The 20,723-nt window shown below is 38.5% G+C and overlaps 1 protein-coding gene across 1 annotated transcript in view; it reads right to left on the bottom strand.

Annotated features, from left to right (window-relative positions):
• Positions 1-20,723, bottom strand: part of LRP2 (LDL receptor related protein 2) — a 177,825-nt gene that overhangs the window by 64,138 nt on the left and 92,964 nt on the right. The window contains exons 27-37 of the mRNA XM_081577887.1: positions 19,740-19,948; positions 18,671-18,855; positions 17,523-17,751; positions 16,731-16,905; positions 15,007-15,129; positions 10,234-10,400; positions 9,366-9,509; positions 6,120-6,229; positions 3,712-3,889; positions 1,418-1,631; positions 185-421 (exon numbers count right to left, since the gene is read on the bottom strand). Coding sequence (XP_081434013.1) covers positions 185-421; positions 1,418-1,631; positions 3,712-3,889; positions 6,120-6,229; positions 9,366-9,509; positions 10,234-10,400; positions 15,007-15,129; positions 16,731-16,905; positions 17,523-17,751; positions 18,671-18,855; positions 19,740-19,948 — 1,971 coding nt within the window. The remainder of the gene's footprint in view (positions 1-184; positions 422-1,417; positions 1,632-3,711; positions 3,890-6,119; positions 6,230-9,365; positions 9,510-10,233; positions 10,401-15,006; positions 15,130-16,730; positions 16,906-17,522; positions 17,752-18,670; positions 18,856-19,739; positions 19,949-20,723) is intronic.

Here is a 20,723-nt window from a genome sequence, read left to right as displayed (position 1 = left end):
GGTACCTTAGATGACTTTTTAGACATGGGAAAGCAGAGATGAGCACATGTGAATATGGTTATCAATCAAAATAAACATGCTTCCTTATGTGCTGAATCCAAACATGGAGAAATGCTATATGGCACCAAGGACTTCAGCATGGCATCAAATGGAGTCAAATGTTACTTGTATTGGAGGAACGTACCTGGGCCTGCCACTGGCACCATGGCTTCTGAATGATCTGACAGTTGCAAGCTAAAGCCCCTGATTGTCCGCAGCGAGGAAACAACAATGAAAGAATTATATGGAGAGCAGGTCTGATGATCAGGATTGAGTTTAAATCCTGTGGCACAGGCACAGGAGAACAGTCTTCCTGGTACAGGCAGGCAAATTTGCTGACAGACATTCAAGTTGTTGCTGCAGCCGTTTGAGGATTCGGAGCCTAAATGAAATCTCAATTAGTTTGTAACTTCCCACCCCATCTATTTGCCACTCAGTGTCAAATTTTGGGGTCATTAAAAAAGTCAATAACAAAATATGGAATTTGAGTTAATCTAAAAACAATATTGGAGAGCCTAGTGCTTCTAGAACTAACACATAGAGGTTTAACATACGACCACAACCATGTAATAGTTTATGCTATATCATAGTAGAGAATGGAGTACCAATTGTTTTTCTTACACCAATTATTCAAGAGTTAGAGGAATAACCTATGTACTACCATTTAAAATTCTATCAATTTTAATTATATGATCAAACATGTGATGGATATTTGATTTAATGTATATTAAATAAGAATACGTGAAGTTTTTTGAATATGCAATAAAATAATATCAAGTGACAAACATAAGTTATAGGACAACAAACAAATTACTTGATAATCTTAGGCTAGATATTTCAAAATAAAAAAATTATCTCTAGATCATAATACTAATTTAAAGGGGCAAATCAAAAGTTACATTATCTCAAAAAAGCACATCTAAGAGTACTCCTTCTAAGATTAAAAAAATTCTATTGTGTTATTCACTTTTCCAGGAGGTAGCCAGCCTCCACTGCTCCAGTAACTATTCTAGTTACTGAGTAGAGAGCAAGAAACAAGACAGACAAAATACCTGTCCTCATAAAGGTTACATACTAATGAAGAACTCAGACAATAAACACATACATAATTATGTCAGGGAGGGAAATAAACAAAAGCAAAGTAAAAAGTGATGGGGAATGAATGGGAGAAAGTTTACTCTGAAGTGAATCTGGCCTTTCAGATGCCATTAGTCTTTGACACTTAGCTATGCTTAATATTTTTAAAATATTTTGGGATAATTTCTATTTCTGTATGCACACAGGTTTGTGTGTGTGGCAGGGTTGTATGCAGACATGTAAGTGCATAGATATATTCATTGAACACACATGAATGTATGTTTCAGTGACGAATACTCACCACGTCTTTGGTAAATTTTAAGGCCCCTGAGATCTGGGAGATTATTTCTCAAGACTATTTTGTTGGCCCCCGTAGCCTTGTCAACTCTTTCAATGACCTCATATTCTTCATCGGTGTAATAAAGGAAGGAGCCATAGACAGCAAGTCCCCAGGGGTAGGAAAGATGGTTTACCAGGATCATTCGATTTGTCCCATCCACATTTCCTCTTTCAATCTGAAAGGTTAGAATTTTTGCTATTGACTGATTCATGGTGAAATGAGGCAAACGTTTAAAACTAATATTCGCTTAATAATGTTTCACACATAGATAGCATTCTATCCTTTCCAGGGATGTTTCATATCTATTTCTAACTATACATGATAGTCACACCTATACCAAGTGGTGGGTCAGACAAATGTCACTGTGCCCATTTCACTGATAATGAAGCTAAAGTCCAAGTAAGCCAGTCAACTTTCTCAGATGTCATGGTGAAAAATAGGGAACTAATCCCTGCATGTGATATTCTGGCCAAGGATACTGTGTGCTAACTGGCCCTGGGTTTAATGTCTTCACCAACCATTTCTGCAATGGAAATAGGAAACATACTCGACACACTCACAGAAGACAGCAAGACAGCACTATTAAATCAGCGCAGTAATAAGTCAGCCTCAAAACAACTCTGGTGAACTAGAGAAGAACTCAAGAATGAAGTTCCTAACAGGAAGTGATAAGCAGTCTGCTCTGGAAGAAAAACAAAATATAGACATAGCTGGTTTGATCCTCCTCTGTGTCAGGATCTGAGCTCATTGCTGGCAAGAGAGACAAATGGATGTCACTCCCTGCCTCTCTTGACAAGGGAATCCAGCAGTTACAAGAGCAGGCTATGTCCTGGAAACCAAGAGAAATTCCAGAAGGGTGAAGCACAAGGGAAATACGCTCTGAGGGGAGCTGCTGAGGGAGTAACTGGGACCAGATGAGCTGACCACACTTGGCTCAGGAATCTGGAGTTACTTATCTGGGCCAGGGCTCAGGGTTCCTTGAAGACCACATGCCTCCATTATGAAAGCAGTTTCATTAGTGAGATAGCTAGAGAGAAGTGGTTCGGAATGGTGCAGGTGGCAGAAGAGGCTGGACCTGAAAGAAGATGCTCAGGGACAAACTGCAGGGATTTTTGTGATGATTAAACAGGACGTGGTTATTAGAGTGAAGGAGGAATACAAGGGTTCTAGCCTAGGAGAAAGGATAGAAGTCACACCACCAGCCGGCTCACAGATTGTGGAGAGCAGAGCAGATGTGGAAACAGGAAGTGGGAGCTGCTGGGTAGTCTGGTCTGGGACATGCTAACTTGTATGCAGAAATCACAGCATGTGGCAAGTACTTCTGTAAAGGGCTTTCACACATATCACTACATTTCTTCATTATAATCACATATTAAGAGTGAGATGAGTGCTCATTAAGCTATCATGAACTGAAAGTCAAATCTACTGGACCACTTTTTGAAGAGCGTCTATGTTATAAACAGATCTGAAATCACTCCTGTTCTCTAAAGCAAGGAAGCAACTAGCACTCATGCAACAACCAAAACAATACTGTAGCTGATCAATAATTATTACTGAGTACCTTCTTTGTGCCTAGTTCCAGATCGGCTGCATAAGAACAGTAGTAAAGATCAAGTGTTATTTCTGCGAATGAATGAAATTGTATACTTCCTATTTCTTATTGCAGATTATAATGAACTTCATCTTGAAGTTTAAAATGACCAAGAAAGGGAGTTCTCACACATTACAACTACCAGGCATCTGTTCACAGATGCCTATTGAGCTCAGAAGCTTTCTGTTTAAAAAGAAAAGGCTCTTAGAGGACAAATGTGGAATGAGAAATGGAATTTATCTCGAAGAAAAAGAAAGAATAAGGGAAAAAATAACATTCTGTAAAGAACTGGACTTCAAGGAAAAGAAGTTATTGAGAGAAAGGGCAATAAAACACTGTTGCATGGGTGTGCATGCTAAGTCGCTTCAGTCGTGATGTTATGGACTGTAGCCCGCCAGGCTCCTCTGTCCATGGGGTTCTCCAGGCAAGAATACTGGAGTGGGTCACCATGCCCCCCTCCAGATCTTCCCAACCCAGGAATCGAACCCAAGTCTCTTCCACGTCTCCTGCATTGGTAGGTGGGTTCTTTACAACTAGTGCCACCTGGGGAGCCCCAAAAGTGGCTGAGATTGTTTGAGAACCACTGCCAGACAACTCAGAACAATGGATGTCAACTACACAAGTTCTGCAACGAAGACCAACGGACTAAAATGGGTGCACATACCACTCCTGTGTTGCTGACTGCCCAGTAGAGTTTTTGCTCCTCAATATCAAGGGTGATAAATGCCACATTTTCAAGGCTCCCAGTAAAGAGAGTTCTTGGAGATTTGCCATCCATGTTAGCGCTGGCAATCTTGGGGGGAATGCCACTGTTGGTTCCTCGGTCTGACCAGTACAGTTTCCTACAACCATGAAAAACAAAGGTATTTAGTGAAACGTATGTTTTCACTGTGTATTTAAACGAAAAACAAATCTTTCTTGTCCTCAGGATGCACACCATTCAATGCAGGAAGTCTGAAATGTCAATATCCTGTTACATACAGCGTGGAGGAGTCCATAACTAGTGTTCTCTAATGTCTGTATACTTCCCAGTTATTATTGGGACAGAGGCCACTTAAAATGAAATCTGACACAGGATACCATTTTCCACTGGTGGACAATCCTTTAGCTTGGTCACACAGGAAGTTCATGGACTAAGAGCCTGTATCAACAGTCAGTTCCAGACTCACATACTGCTAAGCACACCAGAAAAGAAAGAGCTAATGCAAAAGTATTCAAGTACCTCCCTGATCACCTCTCAGCCTTCTTTATTTCTTTTCCAAATCAATTACCACAAGATAAGCTACTTAAATTTTCCAATTTTCATGATGGAAAATGCAATGTATACACATGAATCCTAATCAGCACACAGAATTACCAATTTCATTAAAATATGTGAAGGTTGCTTTCCATTTCCATTGAGGACATAACTTCTAGACATGAGTCAAAGTTTTCATTCCTTTTGAACTCACCTCCTGCTTCACCAGACAGCCCTCTCAAACTCTTCTACGATTCCTCAAACCCTTAATTCCAATCATCTTTATTGGCATCTTTCTTTCACCATCAATCCAATATACCCTTCCCATGAACCTACTCTTCAATTCTAAACTTCTTTACCTCTAAGTTTTCAAACTCTGAAATTCAACCAAACTCTTCCATCTCTTCCTTTCTCCTATTTTATTTCTTCCATTGAACCTGTTCTCGGCCCTTAAAATTTGTCTGAGCTCTCAAACCTTCAGTCCCTCTATGCCTGGACCTCATACCATTTTAACTGTTTTAACAGTACTCTTGTTTATTCTCATGATCTCCTTAACTTGCTAACTGCTCACCCTAAGTTCCTGTCATTATTCTCTTTCTCCTCTCCCATTCCAGGTTGCCAAAAGTTTTCTGCACAAAGTCACAAAACTCTTATGAATTCTGAGTTCACTAAAAATTTAAGCTACTTAACCTTAGCTAAGAACTCTCATTACTAGCTAAACATTTTCTTCTTCCCCTGACTCTTGCCACTCCAATCCTGATTAATGTTTTTAATGTTTTTAAAATACAGATTAGGTTCTATCATCCCTTTCCTCCAAATTTCCTGCTGGCTCCTTATTTCTCAAAAAAAAAAAAATACAGTACAACTCCTTAGTATGACATTAAAGCCCCTCCCCGATTCGTCCCCAAGTGGCTTTAGCTGCTGTATCTCTCCCATCTAGTCAACTGTCCCTTACTCGAAGTCTCTGGTTCCAGCCCTCTACACAATCATGCTAAGTACCACCATGCTTCTGGGCCTCCACTGCTCTTTGGCCTCAAGTACCACTTCTCAGCTGCAAGCCATCCTCCGTCTACTGGTGGTCTTCTCACCCTTCAAGGTCTATTTCATGCTTTCCACATTTATTCAAAGTCAAAATATATTATTTTTCACTCTATTTTAAAATGCCTGAAATTCTTGCCTGTTTGAAATTCAGTGTTATTAATTTGAAAAATACATATTACATATAATTTAACAGTTATTTCTTTCGTACTGAGATCTATATTTTCTTTTTTATATGCTGGTGGTAGTTTAGTCACCTAGTCGTATCCGACTCTTGTGACTCCATGAACTGTAGCCAGCCAGGTTCCTCTGTCCATGGGATCCTCCAGGCAAGAATACTGGAGTGGGTTGCCATTTCCTTCTCCTTCTTTTTTATATACTTTCTTTCTTTTTTTTTGTGGCTATGCTGGAGCTTTGCTGCATGCGAGCTTTACTCTAGTTGAGGTGAGCAGGGGCTGCTCTCTAGCTGTGGTATACAGGTTTCTCATTGCAGTGGCTTCTCTTGTTGCAGAGTACGGCTCTAGGGCACAGGATGTATTGTTGTGGCACACAGGTGTAGTTGCTCTGTCGCATGTGGGATCCTCCCAGATCAGGGATCAAACCCCCATCTCCCACACTGGCAGGTGGATTCTTTACCACTGAGCTACCAGAGAAGCCCTGAGATCTATATTTTTCAAATGTTGGCATATGAAATCAGAAGAGGTCCTATGTTTGAAATCTTCCATTTTATCAGATCATAATACTAACAAAAGTACTGCTGTATAGGAGACATATGCTATTTCTGAATGAACACTCACCCATTAATAGGATCGATAGTTATGCCAACTGGCAAACCAACTCCAAGACTCGTCCCATCATTGGTAATCAGGGTTTTCCTGTAACTGACATCTCCTCGAAGTGTCAAAACCTGTATAAGAGGAAAATAAGAAAACTAAGATGAAGGAAAACTGAAACACACAACAAATTCAAACTATGATTGGGGTGAATGAGAGGGTTTGCATGGTATTCAGATAATCCCTAATTGCATCTCAGAGCTATGAGAAAATCAGCTCAATAGAAAATGGGAGTAAGAAAATGAAATCACCTCTCAAATTTCCATTTGCAATTTATCTAAAAATTCAGGAGAAGCTATTTATATGGATCACTGCCTGAGTGAAACTACAAAATGCCTTCAGAAAAAGATGAGAACCATCCAATGGGAACCGCACAGGTCTCCTGTGCTCCAGTGACTAGACCAGAGCACCCAGGGGTCCATCACTGCAAACACAGTTGAGCAAACAATCTAATTCACTTGAGTGAGTTCTGTGCCACATTAACGGCCTGTGTGCAAATGCCGGCCCTGCCAGATCCTACATGACTGACTACAGGACCTGAGGCAAGTAAATTCACCTCTCTAAACTGTGTTAGTCAAGTGTGGAGGATAATGGTCCCTTCTGCATAGAGGTCCCAGCAACATGGGACAATTCATGTAAAGTGCTTGGCATAGCACCCGGCACAACTACAGTCAATGTTTTCTATTGACCTGTTTATGGGAACCCACTATATCTCAGGCATTATATTAAGCACTATCGGATTTAATCCTCACAGTGACTTTATGAGATGGATGCCATTATTATGCCCATATAAAGTAATAAAGAAGAGGCCTAGAGAGGATTTGTGGTTTTCCTATTGTTGTGTTTTTAAGCAATCTTGCTTGAATTGTTATAACTACAGTGTTATACCACTGTGAAACACCACTGAGAGATATGGATTACTGGACCAGAAGCAGTTTCCTATAGAAACCAGGCTATTTTAGTGTGCACTTGAGACAGTCTGAGGTGAGAAACATTCGTAAGAAATAAGAAAACGCCTCTTGATTTGCACAAAGCCTTTTCTATAAAATCGTATTTCAATACAAACTGATTATTTATGTTTGTTTCTATCTTTGCCATTCTATCTATATACATCTTTCTCCCTCCCTCCCTCTTTCACACACACACACAAACACACACATTCTTCTCTCCCTCACTCTTTCTCTATATTTTTCTCTCTCCTGTGTAGCAGCTTTTTCTCCTATTTGGATTAAAATAATTTTTTCAATTTGCCTCTTTCTGCTACAATTTCTCTCCTTTTCCTAAGGATGTCTTTGGTTCAAAGGAAAGTCTCCTTGTTTTTTTGGAATAGCTGGAGCTCTCTCACACACAGCCTTTCTGTATGTTTCACTTTTCAGTTATAAAATTTCTTTCAGTGAGTGAGCACACAGCTACCCCTAGTGGAAAAGCTGGAATTGAACATGAGTTACTCCTACTCTGGGAGCTTAGTCAGTCCAGAATCTGCCAGCAATGCAGATCAGGGTTCAATCCCTGGGTCAGGAAGATAGTCTGGAGAAGGAAACGGCAACCCCCTCCTGTATGCTTGACTAGAACATTCCATGGACAGAGGAGCCTGGCAGGCTACAGTCCTGGGACTGTATGGGATCTTTAGTCAGACATGACTGAGCGACTGGACATACACACAACCATGGCCCTGATCCATGGAAAGCATTTACTAGTGTTTGTTGGATGAATGCCCAAATGAGCAAACAAGCCAGACTCGAAGCCAGGACTCTAAAGCAAGTTTTCTCTCCTCTGGACCTTGCTGCATTTGGGGCACAATTTAAGTTTCCATGGTTAAAGTAGCCTCACCAATACACACACTTGCACACGCACACATGCACACACACACACTCAGTTCTTCAGCTGGTGCTATCTAACCCTGACAGAGGAGACACGTGCCCTGCTCTTGAAAGGCTATCAGTCCACAAGAGAAGACCCGCTTTACAAAACAGGAGCAGATTAATTGCCATTTGGAAAGAAGACAGTTTTGTACTGAGTGGCCTCTAGAGAATGTGAGTTTGGTACTAAAGGTCTTGGGCAGTAAATATTGCCCTGTCTTGGGCCAGTGATATTTTTAGTTGAAGTTGTGCAAAATACCTTCTGTCACTGTCCAAGGGGGTTGAAGCAGGACGGATTGCTGAACTTGTGGTTTATAACAAGGCAAAGTTAGACCACCCACCCCTTCCCACCCCACCTCCCGGAATCAGGGCAGTGAAGCGGACTTCTGTGGGCTTAACATTCTTACCAAATGAAGAGCTTGAACCAGATGAGCCTCCAATTTTCCCTTCATGTTAGGAGCTGCTGATTCTACTTGGCTTGAGATTAGGATACTGAGTACATACTGTGAATATCCCTGTCACCGTGACCGTTTACTACACTTGTTGGCCCTCAGCAGTGTGGTAAGGTTTGGATGGCTACTGTGGAGGGTACTGAGGAAGGCTACTGTGCACCTTCCTCATCGTTAGCATCAATCGTTCTGAATGTCCCAAAGAGAACCGACTTACTAACTGATGCTTCATCCAGAGCAGTGGACTGTCACCTTACTGTCACATTCCCAAGACTGCCCCTTTGCATTAGGAATTCTCATTCTCACTCTGAATTAATAACCCCTCACATGTCTTACTCTTATCCCAGACTGGAGTAAACCAACACTAGTCAAGTTACCTCTGAGTTACTTCATGTGATTTCATACCTGTGCCCCTATAGAATTTCTTCTGGGAATTAGAAGTAAAAAGAACACTTATCTCACAAAGGAAAGCATCAAAGGAATTAGAATCAAGTTTCTACTTTCTGTTTCACTATTAGAGTCATAGATTTCCATCTTAGAACAATGGCAATCTATAAATTTGGTTTAGAACTGAAATAGCATTGGATACTTGATGGGGAAAGATAATGAAAATGGGCCTTGCCTACTATAAGCTTCCTTTTACATTGAATTTGTTACATAATTTTTATTTATCTTTGTATATATTTTAATAAATTTTTATGTATTAAATTATTAACAGGGTGCCATTGATACTCAGGTGGAGACAAAATAGCACAGTGGAGAGTTTACATTTTTGGTTTCTCCTTGTCTTTGGAGAATTAATACTAATATCCCTTTTTCCTCCCTCCATATGACAGCATTTCCTGAAATTTTACATGAGTCAGAAACCAGTGTTTGTGTCAATAGTTTTCTGGAATTATTACCTCAATTGATCGAGTCACGTGATCGGTAAAATAAAGGTTTCTTGATATCCAGTCTAAGGCCAGGCTCGCAGAAGCCCCCAAACTTGACAGAGGAGCAAACACTGTCCTGTTGGTACCATCTGTCTTCACTCTGTGAATTTCACCCTGGTGAGAAAGACAAGGAGTGGTGAGCTGTTTCAAGGTCACAGCTTCTTCACTGCAGTTGCTTTAAGATACTTCATGTGTGGAAGAAATGCAAAGTGCCAGCACCATTGGGTGGGCTCACTGTGTAAAACACTAACGCCAGCAACACTGAATCATTCATGTTCTCCTTGCCCCTTCCCCACTCTCACAGGTTTCTTCCCTAATAGGTAAAGAAAGGGTCCCAGTGGGAAGGAAGTTGGAGGAATGTTCTCTTTCCTCCTAGAGACAAAGATTCTGAGTGAAGGCCACAGCAGCCACATCAGAAGTTTTCCTGAAATTCCCTTAGGGAATTATTGCCTTTGGTCTTAAGTGAAGATCATTCTTACGTTAGTCTAGTATCTTCTGCTAGATTAAAGCTCAAGAGCAAACTTGGTTACTGCTTCCTCTTGGCATGTATTCTGCAGTTGGAAGCAGCCAGTTCACTGCAGGGAAAGTAGTAGTCACTTAATACTTGCTGAATGAATAAATGCACCCAAGAGCTTAAACGTGTTTATTATTGGGTCTTTGCTCCAGGCCAACTTCCCACTGACGTCCCTCACCAAATTAAAAAAGGCTTAGTGTTAAGCTAATTTCTGTCTGGGTCATTCCCAACCCGACCCCCCCCAAGCAAAAATGTAAGAAGGCCTCCGTGAAGTTAGGCTCTTCAAGAACAAGCTACATACTTGGAATGTTATTCGAAACTTACTGGATTTTCAAGCCAATAGATGAATTGCCCTGAGTAATCAACTGCAACATCATAACCATTGCGTATCCCTGATATGGGCACCATAGCATCAAAGGTCTTCATGTCAGGATTAAGGGAAATTCCAAAAATTATACGGTTTCTTACAACTATTAGGAATGCTTGATCATCTGTGAAAATAACAGAATACCACTCGAAATTATATCCCAGATATTTAGACTAACAGAGGGCAAAGGATTATTACCATCTGATAGGATAAAATGCCACTGAAGGATCCTGGCAATAATTATAATGCATGATATTTCACCAGAAAATTCAGGGTTTTCCATTGGGTTTCAGTGGGTTGTTGGGTCACCAGACCACCAATTTCACACACAAGACTTACGGAATCACCCAAGGTAGATCAGCATTTACCTTACACTTCATTAATTCCTTACACACACTGCTAAACTATCCATGTTTGGATAGTCACAGACAAGAAGTTCTTCCACTTCTAGATGCAGAATGACTCAGGGAAGGGAGAGTTGGATTTTCACATTTTGGGGCAAAAGAAAATGTGTAGCCTCTTCTTGGTGAATGGCAGTTCATTAGTTTTAAGTATTTTTAGAAAATAACACCATAAAGTGTTGCCTAGTGTTTATGAAAGGGTCTAATTACTAAGTAAATCTAATTTATAATTATACCAATTGTTGTTTGACTAATGTCTATCTTCTGCATTAGATTCTAACTCCCAAAGGGCAGTGACCCCATCCAATTCACTCACTATTATGTCCCCAGAGCTTGGAATAGTTGTTTAATAAATATTTGCTAACTGAATGACCCCATACATGAATAAATGGATGGACAGATAAGTAAATATGTAGAGTGTCTTCCGAAGTTCTCAAAAGTATCTATATATTGCAATTTAAACATCTTCATAATATCTTATTTAAACTATGAATTTATGTAAGCTGTTTAATACATAATGAGGTCCTTTCTCAGAAATAATATTCTGCAGACTGTAGGTCCATTATGAAAAAACTAATAAAGTTCATGAATAGGGTTTTATTATCATTCCTCTGTGAGAAAAGGAAAACTTCAAAATGTGAGTTTGTGTTATTAAGACATGTAAGATATATCATCTATTAAGACAAAGTATAAAATGATTAATTATTGCATAATCTTCATGGGCTAAAAATGGTGTTTGCATTATTTTGATCATTCAGGAAGCTTTCCATCTTCAGCAGGATTATTTTGACAATTTTTTCTTTACTTTCTTTAACATCTGATTTAGCTTTTCCTTGTTCCTGGCATTTCCATTACTGAGAAATGAATTGACTCAATTGATTAACCTAGCACAGATTTGAAATTTGCAACTATTCATGAAAAGTACTACAATATATAGACAGCATTTAGTCTTTCACAGCAACCAGTAATGCTGTTTTCAAAAACAACTGAGGCCAAGGAGCCTCCCACAGCTATGCAACTCTTGCAGGAAACAATGCAATCAGATTAACTCCCAAGCCTTGCCTCGCTCAGCTGCTCCACTTTTCCTCTTTCCTAAACAACTGCAATAATCAAAATAGCCATCCTCATTTATTGAGAATACATGCTACACAATATGCAGCAAACAAATACTTATTCATTAATTTCTCTCCCTAAAGCCTTTTGTTGCTATTGCAAAATAACCAAGGTCACAACAAGGTTGCTTGGACTCTAAAACCTATGTTCTTAACCACTAATCTTCAAAAAGTACACGCTGGGTACTATTTATTGAATATCAAATCACCCCTGAATTCATTTGATTTAAATACAGAAATTAAAAATTATGAGTTTCAAATGCACCCTGAAATTATTCTGAGATTATATTTAATGATTAATTAGTTATATATTATAAATGCTCATTGGTTCAGAGAAATAAGAAATATTTCTCAATTTCACAGGGGAATTTTTACTTACTCAAAATCTGATTCTGCTCTTTTCAGGGTAATTTTTCTTTTGCTTAATTGGAAGAATTGTTAACTAAAGCACTGTTTAAGGCTGAAAAATCTTATCCATCAAACATGGGCCTCCCAGACTCCTCCTCTAATAAGCTCTTCCTCCAGCGCTACTCCTTCAGCCAATTCTCCTCCCTAGGGATAGGTCTCAGGACCTCCGGCTGTTCACTGTGGGTGTGTTTGAGAGGGTTTACAACCAACGAACATTTGCAGGCCATAGATTAGAGGTGGGGTGTCATTTAACGCTGCACTGGCAGAAGTGGCTACCAAGACAGCAGGTGGCATAGGAAGGTGCATGAAAAGTGCTCTATGGTAAAGAAAAAAGGGCTAATTTTATAACTCTACACATCAATAAAGGCATAAACATGTGAAAAACATATGAATGGGCAATAAACAAAAAATGATATTGAAAGGTTTGTCATCCACTCAAGATTCACTCAGTGACACTGTGCCATGGAATCAGGTTTATTCTCAAGGAACTTAGAGTCTGGGGCGCCAGGCAAAGAATATGGACCATGGCCATAAAAGAGTAGGTACAGCAGCATCTAAGGTTGGCTGGAAAGGAGATCAGGAAAAAGGAACATTTCTTCATTTTTATTTTTCATGTCATTATCTTATTAAGAATTAAGATTAGTGTTAGCAGAGCAAAGAAGTGAAAAGACAACAGTCGGGAATGAAAATTTATGTTGTCATTAAGAGGTGGCATTTATGACTCCCAAGCATAGTTCCTCCCAAAGTCAGACCTTACACAACCCTATTTTGGATGTGCAGCTCTTAATATTAGGGGGTGCTGGGAAGATGGTTTGAGTTTGGGAGGCTTTTTGGCACTTGAGGAACATATTTGATAAACAATAAAAAACTATTTCATACAAAGAAAGCTTTCCCATTAAAATTTTATAACATAAAATTAGGAAAAAATAGAAATACCCCATAATCTCCCTTACCAACAGTAAGCAGTATTGGCATTTGTGTATTCTGTCCTCCAGATTTTTTTAATGCATAATTTTATGAATATATAGCCAATATTAAACAATCTGTGCTTTTTCACTTAATCTTATACAAGTACTTCCAAAGATATTTTAGACACTGCACAGACAAAATTTTAAAGGTGACCAAATATTTAAATAAACTGTTTTCATCTATGAATGTTGTCTTCTAAGCTTCTTGTTGAAAAAAAAGCAATTTTTTTTTAGTTCACATATATTAGGACTCAGTAACCCAACCGGTGCTCAGAAGCCTGTTGGAAAATGTTGAAAAAGTTCTACCTCAGTAAAAATCCGTCTATGGGAAACCACTAGTGGAATTATTTGTGAAATAAGAAAAGTTATTTTTTAGACTTGACACTTATCAATCACTATCAGATAGTAATGTAGATGACACCAATCCCCAATGCACAGTTCAACAATCTTTGTGTGGTGAAAGAATGTTTTGTACAAAGAATGTCTATAGCCCCGTTTAATCTTCTGCTGAAAGACTCTGAGGACACACTAAATTAAACAATGTCAACAAGGATTAGGTTCATAATAAATCTCTGAAGAAACATTGCAAATGCCAATCCCTTTGTAAGCATTACCAATAATTAAAATCTTTCATCACAAAAGTATCACTGAAAAATACTACATGCTGATGGAATTAAATTTTCAGTAACCTTGCATCTGTATAACCTGTAAACACCATAAATTTCCTGGATTCAGGAATATATTTTCCTTTTGAAAACTAAATTTTCCTCTAGAATTAAGACTACTTTTCTCTTAATTTAGGAATTTTTCACCATTAAACATTTACTTTTAAGTTGTCCACAGCCATTTTTATCAGTATGAAAATATGTTACTCCTCTTCACTGAGTAATGAAAGAAACTTGTTTATACTACTTCTTTAGATTTTTAAGCAAAGGCAAATAATTTCTTAGAAATCTCCTTTGTGGATTGACTACATCTTATCCTTCCTTTCTTGTTCCCTTAAGAACTTAGTATAATACTCACATACTCTTCAATCAACCCAGTAAGATATCTAGGATGAGATGAAGAATAAATTGCTCAAATAATCACTTAAAGTATTTCATACAAGGAAAAGTTTCATTTTTAGAGCACCATAAAATAATAAATAGTAAAGGTACTGAAACTGGAGTCAGAATACCCATATTGTAACACTCTTTATTGACTACTGGTTATGAGAATAAAAAATGAAATAAGGAGGCACTTTCTTTGTGGTCCAAGGTTAAGACTCCACACGCTCAATGCAGGAGTCCAGGTCTGATCCTAGGTCAGGAAACTAGATCCCACATGCCATGCAACTATGAGTTCACATGCTGCAGAGTTCACATGCCACAACTAAAAAATCCCATGTGCCACAACTAGACCCGGTACAGCCAAACAAATAAATAAAAATAAATATTTTTTAAAATGAGATAAGTAACTTAAAAATGAAACTATCCACAAATATCCACAATTTTTATTTCTAAATGGAGAATTTGGAACTTCCCATTATCACAGCTTGCCTGCCTATAACCAGGTAAGAAAAAATGTGAGGTTAAAGAATGCAGAACCACAGGCACACATAATATTGGCTCCATATATAGAAACTGTATTACAGTTACAACTCATTTGTAATGGAGTTTCTGTATATGGTTGATTGTAAATCAATTTTTGTTTATGGTGCTCAATTAACTCACCCCATGCGGCACACACCCCACAGATACCTGCTGATCAGAGGAAACACAGCACACACACTCCATCACCAAGTGCTTTAGAGCTCGATGGCAAGTTCCACCTTCAGAGCGTACTTAAAGGACATACTCTACCTCGCACGCAAGTCACAGAATCACGAGCAAGACTCCACCCGGAAGGACAAGCACAGGAGTAATGACTCTTTGAGGAAAGCAGGCACAGATGGCTGCATCGGACATAGTTGCATGGATTTGAGGCTGTAATACAAAGAGAAGAAAACAAGGTGAATGGAAAACTGCCCACATTAAAGTGAACAGAATGAATGGACAAAGAAGATATAGTATGTATATAAACATGCATACAATCAAATATCAATCAGCCACCGAAAAAAAAGAAAATACTCCATTTGCAACAACATAGATGGACCTGGAGGGTATAATGATATCACTTTCATATGAAATCTAAATTAAAAAATAAAAACAAACAGATTGGTGCTTGCCAGAAGCAGGGAATGCAAGGTAGCAAACAGTGTGAAGGTGGGCAAAAGGTGGAAACTTCCAGTTACAACACAAAGAAGTCCTGTGGATGTAATGTACAGCATGATGACTAGAGTAAAGAGTTGATCCTAAAAGTTCTAATCACAGAAAAATATGTGGTGATGGATGTTCACTAATCTCACTTTGATTGTTTTACAATATATATAAATATCTAATCATTATGTTGCACACCTAAAACAAATGCAATGTCATTTGTCAATTATATCTCAATTAAAAAACTGTAATCCTAGGAGTCTCTGATATTTGGACACACAAATATATGTTACGTTGGCTAGTTTGGTTTTTGCCCTTAAGTACTTCACCCTTCCTCAACATCATCTTTCAACATAAGGTTCCTAAGAGGCATAAGAGTGAGGAGTGACTTACCCAAGGTCACAGACCAATCCAGCCTATAAATGGATTATGAACAAACAGCCCCTGAATAACCCAGAGCTTAGAAGTAGAAATTTGATGCTACATAAGATGTGTCTCCTTGGCTGACCCCAAAAAGATCTTTTTACATTAAATGAAACCAAGTTGTGTTCTCTATGTGACCTTACCTACTGTTGTGAAAGTTCTGGTTAGGTAATAATCTTTCTTTTTTTTAATTGATGACATCTTTGTGTGTTTCTACTCCTTGAAGTAAAGAGATCTGGTGTGTATCCTGTGCTGAGAGGATATTCTCTAGATCTTATATATTCTCATTACATACACTTTGTTAGATGCAGTAATCCATTCATTCACTCAAAATCTAGTAAAGCCAAACAGGCTTTCAAGGTGGTGCTAGTGGTAAAGAACCCAACTGCCAATGCAGGAGACTGGGAATACTGTAAATATGAGGCAGTTATTATAACAAAGGAAACCAGAACTAAACTCATAAATTGTGCGACTTTAGAATGTGAGAACAAAGAACAAAAGAATTATGAAAGAGAGAGCCATTTTCGATAGGACGGTCAAGAACCATCTGAGAGAATGAAGGCACAAAGGACCATCTGAGAGTAACATGAAGGAGCACCTCAGACTGAGATCTGGGCAAGGAGCATCCCAGGGCAGAGGGAAGAGCCAGTGCAGACATTCAGAGATGGGAAGAAGCCTGATATGCTTCTGTACCAAAAGGAAGCCCAGTGTGGCAAGAGTAAGTGAGAGAAAAAAAACCAGGGAGACTTTGAGTATGTAAGACATAAAACATTTGTGTTTCCCATGATAAATAGAAGTCATGGAAATACACTGTCCAAACAAATGGGTCTGCAAAATTATACATTTACATTCCCAGAATCAATGTTTTCCAAGCTATACCCAGGAAAGATAGGTCTATCACTTACAAACTGGTTGTTTGGCAGGATGCACCACAACAATGCCAAGAGGCTGGTGGAGAGTCATCACCACTGACTGGTTCCCCCCATGCCACTTATTGGCTTTCATAACCTCATGAGTAGCACGATCACTCCAGTACACAGTATCTTCAAAGAGACTTATGGAATAAGGATGGCGCAGAATCTGTGAAGCAGGAGAAAACAATGAGACCTAGAAATAAAAACCAAGATGAACAAAGTAGGAAGGGATACCTACCCAAGAAGATGGTTTCCTTTAGCATTTAATTTAATAAAGACATAGTAAATCCTTGCTTAAGAGATAGAAAGAAATAAATGACCTACATCCCACTGACAAATCAAAAATTCTTTCATAGACCTGTGTCATTTAGCCTTCATCTTTACTCTGAAGGCTACAATAGTTCTTTAGTAAAATATATATTTTCTTCATTTTCCCATTTAACTTGTGAAAATAAATTCACCAGAATTTCCTAAATAAAAATACAAAATACGCAACAAACTATTATTTCATTGAGGAATTTACATATAATTAAATCATTATTTAATAACAGGTTGGCATCAACTAAATAACAGATCAACTAAATCATGCAAGCTATTAATCCTTCCTGGACCATGAACAGGAATAATGATTTTCTGTGAAAAAAGATGGACCGGCCCTCCTTTCTGTTGATATTTTCGGGATGTCTATGACACAGCAGTGAATTTCTTACTTTTCTTTTACTCCATATGCTTCCTACTAAACCATGATCTTAGTTTAATTTCCTTTCTTTGCTACCAACTTACCAAATCACTGGCTATCACCTGCCTCCGGTTGCTTCCATCGTAGTGACAGAAGTCTATGTAATCAAGATAGCCATCCATGAAATAGAGTAGCCTGTTGGGGTAGTCAAGAGCTAATCCATTGGGCCAATAGATCTTCTCCTGGACAATGACGGTGCGCTGACTGCCATCCATGCTAGCTCGCTCAATGCGAGGGTGACTGCCCCAGTCAGACCAGAACATCACACGGTCACTGTGAAAAGAAACGAGTTACCAATTGGACAGGACATATTTCTACATGGAAAATAACTGTCATTTTAAATAACAGAATATCATGTTTATGCTCTGCTAAAATAACACATCTCCAGTTCAGAATATATGCAAGAGCTTACTATGTCACAAAGTAAAACTGCAATCATAAATACAATCACAGGCCATCTGGGTGTTTTTATAACATTCATAAAACATGCAGTACAGTGTGACACACTGAAATGTCTCAGTGCTGATTTGTGTTTCTGTACAATCCACATACAGTTGATCTAGAAAAGTCCATCCTGTCCTTGTTTATCTACCCCGTCATTTTTAAGCAAGTCGTTATTCATCATCAGATTCATCATAAATTTCACTGGTGTGTAATACTTTACAATATCTAACAAGTCTACACTGCATTGAACATAATTTGCCTAACTCATCTTCCTGCAGAAGACAATCTAAGGAAATTCAAGGAAAGAAGCCCTCCAAGATTTCTAAGCATGAGAGAATTTCTTCTTTCCTTTAGGGCCAGGAGGCAAAAATTTCCTTACATGACCTAAAAGGAAGTAGTAGTAAATAATATGAAACTGAAGCAAGAAAATGTGGCTTTTTGTTGTATAAATATGAAGTGTGTTACTGCATGCATTTGTTAGAGACTTCATCATATACTTGCAGGCTAAAAAATAATATGATCTTTAATTTAAGTGAACAATCAATTGCTCTTGTGTACTTTAAGAAGAAGACTATTCAGATAAAGGAAGACAGCAACAACCAGCTGTATGGCTAACATTTATATAGAGATGTTTAAACAAGCGATCATTGAAAATATTGTGATATGAGTATTAGCCACATCACGTTACTGTTATTTTCTCTCTTACAATGTTAAGGCAACATGTTATTTAAGAAAAAAAATGTCTTACGTAGCTCTGGGATCTACTACTAGTCCCCCTGGATTTGTTATGTTTTCACTAAGCAGCACAGTCCTGTGGCTCCCATCCAGTTTAGCGACTTCAATTGTTTGCAGGGAAACATCTGTCCAGTAAAGATTGCGTCCTATCCAATCTACTGCAATATTTCCAGTCATGCTGACACCACTGTCAAGTATCTAAAGACGAAAGTGAATATCAAGTGAACTCTCAAGAAATAATCCAAACATAGAAATTAAATGAAAATCGAGAATAAGGTATCTAACTTGTCCTATGATTTCATGTGAGGACTAGAAAATGTTGTCTTCCCATGTAGAAACAGTAGGGTTTTCTAGGGAAAATCTACAAAATCGTGTAGAATTGAATACTCTATTGTTGGATTAGTGTGGAGTTTCATTTTGGTTTCAGAATTTTTTCAATTAAACAAAAACTGTATCCATTTGCTAAGCTGGCCACCCTATGAAACTTTACAGTGTTCTCATGGCAAAAGTAATGCCTTTATTGATTGAGAGCCAACAATTACAAAATAAAGTTCTAAGGGGCAGAGGAAACATAACCACCAAGGACGAAGAAATTGAAACTCTGGGAGACTGATCAAGAAACATAACTGAATTAAAGCTAAGAAAAGCAACTTCAACTACAAGGTCTTATTGTATAGCACAAGGAACTATATTCACTATCCTATATAATAAACCATGATAGAAAAGAAATAATAAATTTAAAAAATATTTTAAAAGACAAAAGAAAGAAAAGCAACCTCCCCCTGTGTCTCCCTTGTTTTTTATCCACTAGGAAAAAAAAAAAATGCAGAAGGGACTTCCAAGATGCAATGAGGTCTCTGTATCATATAACCTGGTATTCAGATTCCAGCCTCTCCCTTCAGATTCCATCAGATAGGAGTTAGGAACATCCAAGGCTTTTAAGTATGGATGGCCCAGAGGGAGACCTGAGAACCAATTAAGATAAGGTAAGACCTTCTCTCACTGGTGATTAACAGCAAATAGACCTGAGACTGGGGAACTAGTCAGATCAAAGGCCAGTAGACATGTATTTATGTACTTACTAGCTTTCTATCTGTTCCATTTTGAAACGCACTCCAGATTTTACCCTGAGTTCCATCAGACCAAAAGATACGACCACTGACTGAATCAAAATCCACAGCCACAATGTGAGAACCATGTTGGATAACCGGGTAGATAAGCTGCCCCTTCCGGGTAATATTGCCAGCAACAAGCTGGCTCTGACTCGCCACCAGTAACAGACTTTCAGACTCTGTCCAAGAAGAAAATACAAAGTGTCAACGATTCTGGGAGAAACAATATTTGATGTAATACCTTTGATAACAGAAAGAAGATGCCATTCCAAACTAGAGTAATGGAGAAAAACAAACATAAATTCCTATAAGAATGACGTTATCTTAATAGCTGATTTTCACAAGTACTGAAAGTAAGCTTTCAAAATATCTTTCATCCTTGAATTACACTTCAGTGTTTATCTAGCTATCAACCTGGAGTGAACTATTCTTGCATTCTTCCTGTTACTATAGTTACTTTTGTACGTGCTTATTTTGTACTCTGCATTCAGCTATGGCAGAGATTTCTAATCATTTCCATGTCCTCTCTCTTCTTCCTTTTTAGTAATAAATTATGCCAAGTTTTAGCACAGCGCAGGGCCTAAGAGCTAGAGACGTTTCTCCATTTCCATTTCAGTTTGGAGAGACTATATGACTAAGTTTCCATCAATAAAATGCAAACAAATGATGTGTCAAATTCCAGGTATCATCCTTAAAAGGAAGATTCTCATCCCTTTCATACTTCCTGGGAGCTGGCAAACTCTGGAGCAAGATCACTGGATCCCTGGATGGAAGGCACACCAGCTTTTACGCCCGAACCCTCTACCCTCCAGACTCCTACCTGAAAAGAAGAAACTGCCTCTTTGGGTTTAGTATTCTCTATTTGGTCACATTTAAAGCAGCCACATCAATACCCTACACATAGTACAAACACTTTCATGTCATAGAAACTGAGTTAATACTATGTGTGTGCTG

Source organism: Giraffa tippelskirchi, chromosome 3 (genome assembly GCF_054371585.1).
Source record: "Giraffa tippelskirchi isolate mGirTip1 chromosome 3, T2T-mGirTip1v1.2.pri, whole genome shotgun sequence".
NCBI classification, from domain to species: domain Eukaryota; kingdom Metazoa; phylum Chordata; class Mammalia; order Artiodactyla; family Giraffidae; genus Giraffa; species Giraffa tippelskirchi.
Note: the sequence above shows the minus strand (reverse complement) of the source record. Positions and strands in the feature narration are given on the sequence as shown.